We start from the raw sequence: 11,549 nt of genomic DNA, 5'->3' as shown, positions 1-11,549 counted from the left end.
GATTGGGGGCAGGAGGAGAAGGGATGAGATGGCTGGATGGCATCACTGACTCGATGGACGTGAGTTTGAGTGAACTCGGGGAGTTGGTGATGGACAAGGAGGCCTGTTGTGCTGCAATTCATGGGGTCGCGAAGAATCGGATGAGACTGAGCGACTGAACTGAACTGATGTAGACTAGGGCGTGGCTGGCCTACGTTGCCAAGGAAGACGTGGAGCGTTGCCACTCAGGGCGGAGCGATGGCCTTGAGGCCTTGAGGCGACGTGAGGCTGGCAGACGCGTTAGGGGAACCGGTGAAGCGGCTCTGGGCCAAGTGCTGGGCATGCTGGGAGTCGCCGGGAGACTGTGGGCAGGGCGAAAGGGCGCGGCGGTGTCTCGGGATGAGTAGACGGGCCCTTAGGAGGCCGAGCGGAAGCATGTGCGGGGAGGGGCGGGACTGATAGGGGACCGTGCACCGTAGGCTGGGCGGGGCGCCCGTGGGTGGGGCCAGATATCAAGGTGCGGAGCGGAGCGCCACGATGCAACCTGAGGAGCGAGGCGGGACTTCAGGATGTGCTGGTTGAGGGCGAGCCACGAAGCCGCCGCTCTTCCAACGAGTGCCGCGTTAGCTGGGCTTTGCTGCTGGAGAAGCGCGCAAAACACCCGGAGGAGGAGACTGCAGAGCAAGGAATACTTTATGCACGCGCACGGAGCTAACAGAGATGGGGGCGTTGCAACTCCCTTGCTACAGAACATCAAATGTGGAGCAGGGAAGTAAGGTCCGTCCTCACTCGGTGGTTTAAATGAAAAGCCGGCGTCCTGGAGCAGAGCTCCCGCTGCTGGCACAACTAGGAAGGATCAAGTTCCTTCCTCTCTATGCTACTAATTCGTTTGCTCACTTCCGTGACACCTGCTCGACAGTCCATGTGGAGGAGAAAAACAGCTTCCAAACTGCTGCAGAAAGGAGGCATCCTCACCCCAGACCCCTCTTCAAGGTCACCCCTGGTAATTCCGCTCTAGGCACCCTCTTCCCACTCCTTTGCTCGCGCTCAGCACAGACTTCCTGGCACTGCTTGGTTTTCTCCCCCACTAGTAAGTAAACCCTTGAGTGGGAACTTGGCACATAGAAGGTGCCCAATTATCCTTTTTTTTTAATGATCAAAGCAATAGTGATTAGACTGTCAGGGAAGACTATGTAATCCAATCAATTTACCAGAATTTATCAAGATTGAAAGCAGCACAACTCACGGGGAAACCCATAGACCGAGTGCAGACTTTTGGACTGTGGACAAGTAATTACCTGTGCTCAGTTTCATCATGAATGGTAACAGAACTTCCCTCTTACAGCTGCCTTGAGGATGAGGTGGGCATGTGAGGAAAGCATTTAGCAAACTTTGAACAGGTGATAAGTATTATGACTAGTCCTTAAGTGTTTCATCTAAGTATTAATGCAGTCTATATAATGGACTCAAATATAAAGTATACAAAAGTGTTTCTTTCCCATTTAATCTGCTGTTTCCATCCCACTGAACTCTTAACTCACATAAATCATTTAAGCAGCACTTCGTTAGGAATAGGAAGGCCACTGAGAGAAGCCAGGATGCTTTCAACCAAATTTTCCATCATCTGTCGTCTTGCTTGATGAGTTGCACTTCCAATGTGAGGTGTCAGAATGACGTTCTTCAACTCCAATAAAGGATGATCTCTGAAATACAGATTAATGGAGGAAAACAGAGTCATTTGGTTTCTTTAACTTCATATTCTGGTCTCACATCCCCACTCTGAGATGAGGAAGGCTGTGGGAGGCCTCATGGTGTACTGAGATGATACCTAGATGTACTCTAGATGATCACCGCTCATCTAACCCTGGTTTGGGTAACCCAACGTTTCTGGATGTAAAGTAACATATCCTAACTGCGCCCACGCCATTAGTTCACAACTGCAGAACATGCGTGATGGATTAAATGACTGTGACCCGCAAGATAAGAAAGGGCCTTGGGGAGACATGCTGATTCAGGCATGATGGGACAAGATGAGTGCACCTTTAATGGGAATGGCATTCAGAGGGAAAAGATTTCTTAACTAGGATTAGCAGGTTAGAGGGAGCTCTCTTCCAGGAAGAAGGCAAAGAATGGGAGACAGCCTGGAAAGATAAGGTTTTAGTGAACTGGGTCAGGCAGACTCAAGCATAATGATGGATAATATTAGAACTCAGGACTGGAAAAGTGCTGTCACCTAGCCCAACAGAGCCTCTTTATTTTAATACAGACAGAGGCCAAAGTAGCCATGTGGCAGTGATTCCAACCCCCGACCCCCCGACCCTGGCCCAATAGCTACTGAGGCTCAAGGGGCATGCCCTTGGGAATCTTAAGGACCCCCAAACCTATGGAAGTTCTCTATGGGCACCTGTAATTTATGCCAATGCAGTGCAACCACCCTCACCTCCAAGACTGATTGAAGTAAGTTGTATTGTGTGGTACAGTTAGCAGGGATAGGACTATTCTGAAAAACACTTGTCTTCCCCCTATGAAGCAGGTGGGCCCTACTGCACACAATGGAAAACAGTCTAGGTACAAGGGTGTGAGACAGGGTGACACTCTGTCCCAACTGACTTGGAACCCAACACCTGCCCATAAGAATATCTGAATGTATAGGCAAGAAACATTTGTGTTGAGAAGGCATAGCAAATATCTCTGCAATTGACTTATGTAATTAAACTGCATTGTACCATGAGTGTATAGCAATATGCTGTAACACTGGCACTGTTGACAAGATTAACTACCTCATGAAAGTAAGTCAGATGATAATACTGACATTGATGATCAATGGGAAATGACCGGCCTGAGGAATTACTGGATTTTGCTAAATATCACCTAACTTTATATACTAAATAGTGCTACATGCGCTCATCATAACATACAAATAGTGGTAGATGAAGAGGTTGAGGGCAACAAGTAATCAAAAATTACAAAAAAACAATGGATTAGTTGTTTCTTTAAATCTTATCCCTGTCCCACAGTGACTCCTTCAAATGTTAGGCAGTCATACCAATACTATTGCTGAACCTGTCATATAAATACTGTACTAAATGTAGATACTCCAATAAATTATCATTTTGCTGTGAGACAGCCTAGGCCAAGGGCCTTGCAGACCATGGGGTCTCAAAGAGTCAGACACGACTGAGTGAACTGAACTGAAAGGCCACAGGGGTGGCCCGTGTAATAAAGAATTAACTCAGCAGGCAGGCTTGGAGTTCTTAAATCCTGCACATTCCAAAGACAAGGCTGGCCTCTGACTGGCCTCTGGGAGATAACCTTATGAGCCCTTCAGCCTACTGCCTGGTAAGAGTGTCTGATACTTGGGGTCTTGGACAAAGTCAGAGAGTTGTTGCTAGTGGTTTAATTTGTGATGAATGCCCGTTTTTGTTTGCCTAGAGCTCTTGGCCAGTCTGTGTCAGTTTGACCTCTGTAGGAGCTGGAGTCTAAGAAGTCAGTGTCAAGACAAGTGGGTTCTCCATGCCTACATGACTGAGCCCAGATACAAGGCTCAGTGAGCTTCCCTGGATGGAAACACTTAATGTGTGTTGTCATGCATCATTCCTGGAGGTATAAGCACTGTCCACACAACTCTGCTGGGAAGATAAGCCTGGGTCTCCTGGACTCCACTCTAGAAGTTTTCTGCCTTTGCTGATTTTAAACTTATGTCTTTTCACTGTAATAAACTGTTAACTGTGAGTATAAAAGCTTTTCTGCGTTCTGCAGGTCTTTCCAGCCAATCATTAAAGCTGAAGGTAGTCTTGGGGACCCCTGGCCCTACTGGCAAATGAAACTTCTTAAAATAATTTGTAGTAAATCCTTTTGTAAAATAAAGAATACTTATGTAGTATGACTAAATAACCTCGAATTTCCTACTTTTTTTTCACAGTGAGCAGCATCAAAATGTCTCCCTGAAAAACAAAGATGAAAACTCAAACATATCTGATAAATATCTTGGCAAAAGAGCTTTAACAAAAATGATTTCACATGGGACACTGGAAGTACATCACCTATTAGGATAAACTTAGCTTTGGGATATAACACTGATATTTGCCCTGTGACTTGTGAGAAAAAGCTCTTTTTAGCAGGTTAGTCAACAGGGGTGATTGCATGACATCTCAGTTTTGAGTAAGTTGGCCACTGTCTAAAATATTCATGCTTCTTTATTTATATTGAAATTATTTTTTGTTCTAGATTAGTGGCTCTCTTCTAAAGAGCCTCTTGATGAAAGTGAAAGAGAAGAGTGAAAAAGTTGGCTTAAAGCTCAACATTCAAAAAACTAAGCTCATGACATCCAGTCCCACAACTTCATGGCAAACAGGTGGGGAAACAATGGAAACAGCGACAGACTTTATTTTCTTGGGCTCCAAAATCAATGCAGATGTGACTGCAGCCATGAAACTAAAAGACACTTGCTCCTTGAAAGAAAAGCTATGACTAACCTAGACAGCACATTAAAAAGCAGAGACATTACTTTGCCAATAAAGGTCTGTCTAGTCAAAGCTATCGGAGCAGGCAATGGCACCCCACTCCAGTGTTCTTGCCTGGAGAATCCCAGGGATGGGGGAGCCTGGTGAGCTGCCATCTATGGGGTTTACAGAGTCGGACACGACTGAAGTGACTTATCAGCAGCAGTCAAAGCTATGGTTTTTCCAGTAGTCGTGTATGGATGTGAGAGCTGGACCATAAAGAAAGCTAAGTGCCAAAGAATTGATGCTTTTGAACTATGGTGTTGGGGAAGACTCTCTAGAGTCCTTTGGACTGCAAGGAGATTAAACCAGTCCATCCTAAAGGAAAACAGTCCTGAATATTCACTGGAAGGACTGATGCTGAAGCTGAAACTCCAATACTTTGGCCACCTGATGCAAAGAACTGACTCATTTGAAAAGACCCTGATGCTGGGAAAGACTGAAGGTGGGAGAAGGGGACAACAGAGGATGAGATGGTTGGATGGCATCACCAACTTGATGTTTGAGTAAGCTCAAGTAGCTGGTGGTGGACAGGGAAGCTTGGCATGCTGCAGTCAATGGGGGTTGGAAAGAATCAGACATGACTGAGTGACTGAACTGAGTGGCTTGCTTACTTGGCCTTTACACTCTTAAAAATTGAGAACCCCAAAGAACATGTGTTTATGAGGATTATGTCTATCAACATTTATTGTATTAGAAATTAAAACCGAAAACAATGTAATACAGTCATACACTTCATTAACTGTCTGAGTGATGATGTCATCACATTCTGAGGAAACCCTGCTGTGTTCTTGTGAGAAAACATGAGTGGAAATGAACAACTGCTTATGCATCAGGAAAACAGTTCCGATGTGGAAACTTCTGTCTCCTTTTAGACAGAATGCTGATTATGAATTATTAAATGAAGCCAATTAGACCTTTAAAAAGAAAAATGGTTTTGACTTCACAGACCCCTTAAAATGATCTCCAGACCACATTTTGAGAAACTATTCTCAATAAATTATTGTTTTTCTCAGAAATGTCTAATTTCTAAGGCCAATCTTGATAAACTTAGATATCAAATTTGGTCAAAACATTCATCTGACAGCAATTTGCTTACTGGATGGAAATCAAAGTTAGGAATAGTTGGTTTAACAAATGACAGCATCAAGATTCAAAATAAATAAGATAATCAAGACGCCAGTCCCACTAGGCTGGATCACACGGTCAAAACATACAAGCAAATGAAAGTAAATGCAAATAAATGTAAAATTCCACACACACAAACTTAAAAAAAAATAATGAGAGAATAACAATTTTAACTTTAACTAACTAAAACACTTAATGAGTTAAGGTGCAGTGAGGCTGTGAGGAAACATGCTGCTAACACAACCTCTGTATAACTTCGCTGCAGTGGTCAGACCACAACCTGAATACTATGTACAGTCCTCAGCAGTGTATTTTCAAAGGGCTGGAAGGCAATAATAAGGACAACGTGTCTGGAAATGACATCATTTAGGCTACAAGTAAAGGATATGAAGATATTTAGCCTCAAAAAAAAGAAAAAGACTATGGTAGAATGTGGTGGTTATCTGAAGGTTTGTAAAGCGAAGAATAACGGGTAAAGGAAGGACTATTTGGCTCAACCTGAGAAAGACTATTCTGTGCGTTCTCCATCTATGGGGTCTGGGGCCCCAGTGCCCTGAGTGCCCTGTCTGTGGAGGTGCTGAAGCAGAGGCCTGACCCACTGCAGAAATGGACAGGTCACCAGGGGCATGCTCCAAGGCCAAGACCCTATGTGATTGCAACAGGCAGCTCAACGTGGCCGCAGAAGCCAAAAGCAACAGCTGTCTGAGGCCTCGCCCACCCAGAGGGAGAGAACTGTAGATCCTGTCTGGCTTCCTTACCTGGGCAGGGGCTCTGGGTACGTCACATCCAGCGCTGCCGCCTTAATGAGCCCGGTCTGAAGGGCTTCCACCAGGGCTTCTTGATCAACTAGCAGACCTGGGTGGATGAGATCCCTCCTCTGTAGGCCCAAGTTAGGCAGTGCTCTCTGGTTACACTGAAACACATCTTGATCTTGTCAGAAGTTTGACAAAAAGCATGTGAACTTCATTCTGCCAATCTGTTCTCAGACACTGAGAGCCTGCCATGTGCCAGGCAGTGCACTAAGCCCTTCACAGATGCTGTCTTACTGACTCTGCTTACCCAGCAGAAGACAATACTCATTTTATAGGTGACATACTCAGCCAAAGTCATATACTTCTAACACATCCACCCAGATCTGAACCCAGGTCTGTCCGGCCCTGAGCCTGGGCCCTGCCACTTCACCACACCACCTCCCAACCACCAGAGGATTCCAGGAAGCAGCCCCCGGATAATAGTTTTATATACATGCTAAAAAACCAAGCAGCCACAAACATGAACCATAACTGCATTTCAAACATGAAATAGCAGGGCCTGCTTGAACAGCAGCTGAGAAGTCCCCTTCCCACTGGTGGGCTGAGCTGCCCCACTGGTCAAGACAGCACCCAGCCTGCACATGCTGCTGGTGGAGACACCTACCTCCAGGCCCTTCCTGGGGTGTTTGGTTTTCTAGAATCTTTGTCTCCAACCTCTGACATCACCAAAAGCACATAATGCACTGGTCGTTCCTGCTTGTCGACAGGGTATGAATTTTCGAGACCTTCAAGCACACTAGCTTGGCCCTGTGGGATTTCATGGCAAGCACTATTATCTGGGTTTAAAGATGAGAGATCCAGGTAGCTGCTGGTAGTGCCAGGTCTCACACGTCCTCTGGCCCCCAACCCCAAAGTCAAGTTGCCGGCAAGTGTGATGCCAGTACCAATCCTCACACGTGCTCACGTCCCCAGCATTGAGGACCCAGTTTTCTCCTTTACAAATGCTCCAGAGAACTTAGTTACAACACAGGACCTATGGCTCCCTGTACACAGACACACAAAGCTCTATGCAAATGTCAAATAACCAAACTAAGTGAGGCTCAGAAAATTCATGCCCCTAACTTTTGCTTGATAACACGTGGAAAGTCAAATTGTGATGGCCCTCCCAAGGAGATGCCCACACTGCGATATGAAATTCCCACAGAGGTTCAGCATTCTCATTCTTTATGTTACTAATTTGAGGCTCAAAATGATGTGAAGATAAAAATCAGAAATACCTCTAAATATAAAGTATAATCCCTTTAACGCACCACCCACAAGTCTAGTGGATTTTTCAAACCATTCAGGGAAAAGGTTGACTGGAAATGCTGAAAGAGTGGCCAGGGCTGGGGGTCCTTCTGCACAGCCCTCCAGCCCACATACAGCTGAAGCGGGTACCTCTGCCAATGTTGACGAGGATGGCGGTGGGCTTCATTAACCTCAGCTCCCGCTTCCTGATCAGGCCCTGGGTCTGTGGCGTCAGGCTCACAGCCAACATCACAAAGTCTGACCACTGAAGGAGGTCATCCAGCCTCTCACAGTAAATGGCCCCAACAGCTTCCTCCTCCTCCAATTTTCTATGAAGGGAACAAGGGAGAAGACCATGTTCTCTGCTTAGAAATTCATCCATTTGCCCCAGGAAGGAGTTTCTGAGAGGGCTGCAGACTCAGTATGTCCCCCATGGGGCCAGACCCCATGTGGGTTCAGAGGTGGCTAGACCCTGAGCTCAGGGCTTACCCGTGGAAACCTGTGCCTCTGGGTGCTCTGAGCCCTGTGTCTGTGGCATTTCACACCAGACTGCAAGCCTCTTGTGGACAGGAACTTCCTCTCACTCAGCCCTGAGCCCCCAGAGGCTGGCACAGCCGATGGTGTCAGACATGCTTTCAGTGACATGAGACACTGCTGGATATGGGCAAACATGTCAGAAACTCCAGAAAAAAACAACAAAATGGGAGAGGGTCGGGAGTGCCATGTGTTCAACAGAGAGCAAGGACCCAAGGTTCTGGTGCAGGCAGCTTGTGTGCTGTTTGGGGTTCAATCCTAGCTCCTGCTTGGCCCACCCCAGGCAGCTGATTACTCAACAAAAATGCCAAGCTCCAGAAGGTCTCAGCATCCTTGGTAGTCACTCCTGCCCTACAAATAAGCAATACAAAGCTGTATGGATTCTTTCTACACATCTTGGCCAGGGGACTGCCTGGAGGAAAGGAATAGCCAGCATGCCCAGCCACTATGAAGGCCCTGCTCGTATCACATGCCTGTCCCGAAGAGCCCTGGTCTCTGCATCGGCCCTTACCACACTGGGAGCTGTGACAGCTACTGAAGCCTCACCACTGTCCACTGTGTCCACATCGACTGAAGAGGGCGGTCCTAATGGAAGGTCTCCCAGGTCACCCTGCCTCTGTAAGTAGAAAGCTATTCCAGGGAACAGAAGCCACTGAAAGGCTCTGAACAGCACCCTTCTCCAGCTGGTCTGCAAATGGGCTGACATTCAAGAACAGAGCGCAGCCCCTTGGGGGAGTGGAATGCCGGTGAGAAAAGCCAGGGCGTAGGCAGGAGGCATCAGTGAAGTGAGAGCAAACAGGCAGGTCTGAGACAGAATCAAAAGACCGGGCGCTGGGCCAGATGCTGCTCGTGGAGTATGAGGAGGATGGTTTCAGACCGAGCACTGCTGGGGGAAGCCCTGTGCCCTTGGGTTATGTGTATTAAAGTGTGGGCAGCATCTCCCATGGTCAGAAAGAATCAGTTTACAAATGAAAAAAGCACATAACTGTAGGTGAGCCAAAATCTCTTTCCTCTGGTGAAATTTCTTCCATGAAGAGAAGCTTACCTGCCACATTTTTAGGGAATCATAAAAATGCTACAATCCATTCTTTGATCATCAACCCTGATTTTTGGAGACAGAATAAGGGAATCTAATAAAAAGTGAAGAAATAATATATTGAAGCCATACTGAAGTCAGTGATGATGTAAGTTCTGCTCAGTTAATTTCAAGTCCATTTTCTGAATTTTACCTGCGTTTCCTATTGTGATAGACAATCTTCATTTCAAATGCTCTGGCCCTTTGAGCAATCTTATAGCCAATGCTGCCCATGCCGATAATTCCCAGAGTGGCCCCAGTCACCTGTTGACCCATATAGTCTGTAGGAAAGTTCTCTGTATGTGGTGAAACAGCCAACTGATGACCTGAAATAAACAAGGTGCAGAGTGGGCAGTGTGGACAGCACCACACACAGAATCCCCACAACCCTCACGGGACCTCCTGACTGAAAGATGAGGTTGAAGGAAGCCCGAGGTGGACCCTGGGTGCTCAGGCATGTCTATACAACAGCAAAATGTTTCTGCAGGAAGAAGGATGGATCAGACAGCAGTTTCCTCATCACAAACCTGAGCCTCCTGGCCTAATGCTTTAAACGAGCAACTTCTTTCACATTAAGGGAGGACTTGTGGTTAAAATTTGTTGGTTCTGGTGTTTGTGTCTGTACGTTTGTGACTACATGTATGTGTATGTGATGGCATATGTGTTTATATATGGCTTATGTGCATATGCAAGTGTGTATGTATGTGTGAGTGTGCACGTGTGAACCAGCAATCAGAAGAGAACCAGCCTGGTTCTTGCCTCCTCTCCTCAAGCCGCTTCACCCCAGAGCTTCACCAGGATGACGGCCAAGTGCTGAATGCTGCGCTGTCCTTCCCAGAACACTCCCAGTGATGTCCAGTGTGTGGAGAGGTGGCGTCTCACCTACTCATGTGTGGGCCTTCACCCCAGGGTAGCAGGCTGACTGGCCAATGGACCACCCCAGGGCATTTCCCTAGTGGTGCTGAAATTACCTCACATGTACAGGTACCCCCATGGCACAGTGAGTAGAAGGTGGTGGAGGAAAAGACAGTGTTCAGACAGACCATGTGGACTGCATGTGTGCAGGTGCTGAGCCCGGCCCTGACTAGGCTGTAGCAACCAAGACTGGCTCCCGCCCCAGGGCCACAAAGTCCTGGACACAGTGTGAAGAGACCAGGGCTTTATCAGGTGTGATATTAAACATCTGTCATCTAATCTGGAAAACCAACATCTCCTGGCTGTTTACCTTCCACGACTCTCCGAGCTGCAGCAAGCAGCAAGGCCATCCCCAGGTCTGCTGTGGGGCTGGAGACAGCATGTGGTGTGTTGGCCACCTTCACACCAAAGCTGGCCATGAGCCCCAGGTCCAGGTGGTCCAGCCCTGCCCCTGCGCTGGCCACGATCTTCAAGGAGGGCAGGCTGTGCAGGAGCTCCTGGCTGACAGCCGGCCTTCCACACCAGATGTACACAGCTTGGATCTGGGGACCCAGCTGTGCTTTATTTTCCAAAAAGTCTTGCATGGTAATGAGATTAAAGTGTCTCTTCAGGTCTTCAGCATGATCTTCACATATACCATGTGGTCCTTCAAGATCAGACACCAGAACTCCAGGTAGGTCCTGATCACCCATGGCCTGCAGAAAGACAGATATAATTTCTGCTGTCAGAGCAGAGAGTTTTCAAGAGAACAACCTCTATGCTCTTCTACTATTCTTTAGATTTTCTGAACTATAAGACTGGAATTATTTCCTGGATGAATTCCTGTAAAGTCTGAACCAGAACAGACCAGGACTCTGAAGGTACCAACACCTCATCAGACCCACGTTCCTCCTATTGGACATGGGTCTTTATTTCTGCCCTTTGGCCGTAGCAGCTGCAGTAACTGATTTTTTTTTTACTGTGAAAGTAAAAGATATTTGTTATTGTCTGTCAAATGAATTAAATAATTTTTTATGTTCCTTGTTCCTAATTTAAAATAAGATTTTTTTTGAAACATTTTATAGCTTTCTTCCAAAAAGAAAACCAGCTGCTTTCAAGAGTTGAGGCTAATGAGTGCATTTTATCTTCGGGTCACAAACTTGGCTAAAAATGTTTAAAATGTGTTCAAAGTTCAGAGCATAGTTGGCTAAAAAAACAACTTCTTGGGGGCCTTCTCCGTTAGATATGGCTATGAAATGCTAAACCAAATAAGTAGGTTCCAACTTGGACTTAATTATTTCTTTTTTCCCTTCATAAAATAATTGCCTAGAAACAACTGTTTCTCACTGCTGTTCTACAAATGTCTCTGTCAACTCCAATGATAGAATTTCTTTCTCC

At 46.5% G+C, this 11,549-nt stretch overlaps 1 protein-coding gene across 8 annotated transcripts in view; it reads right to left on the bottom strand.

Annotated features, from left to right (window-relative positions):
* Nucleotides 1–652: 652 nt before the first annotated feature.
* LOC104999534 (glyoxylate reductase/hydroxypyruvate reductase-like) overlaps nt 653–11,549 on the bottom strand; it is a 14,660-nt gene continuing 3,763 nt past the window's right edge. For all 8 annotated transcript variants that reach the window (XM_010855081.1, XM_010855077.1, XM_010855080.1 and 5 more), the window contains 5 exons: nt 10,483–10,867; nt 9,412–9,583; nt 7,799–7,977; nt 6,368–6,464; nt 653–1,682 (listed from right to left, as the gene is read on the bottom strand). In XM_010855081.1, coding sequence (XP_010853383.1) covers nt 1,526–1,682; nt 6,368–6,464; nt 7,799–7,977; nt 9,412–9,583; nt 10,483–10,864 — 987 coding nt within the window. In that variant the 5' untranslated portion in view covers nt 10,865–10,867 and the 3' untranslated portion in view covers nt 653–1,525. The remainder of the gene's footprint in view (nt 1,683–6,367; nt 6,465–7,798; nt 7,978–9,411; nt 9,584–10,482; nt 10,868–11,549) is intronic.

This window comes from Bison bison, unplaced genomic scaffold (assembly GCF_000754665.1).
Source record: "Bison bison bison isolate TAMUID 2011002044 unplaced genomic scaffold, Bison_UMD1.0 scf7180017864353, whole genome shotgun sequence".
NCBI lineage: Eukaryota > Metazoa > Chordata > Mammalia > Artiodactyla > Bovidae > Bison > Bison bison.
Note: the sequence above shows the minus strand (reverse complement) of the source record. Positions and strands in the feature narration are given on the sequence as shown.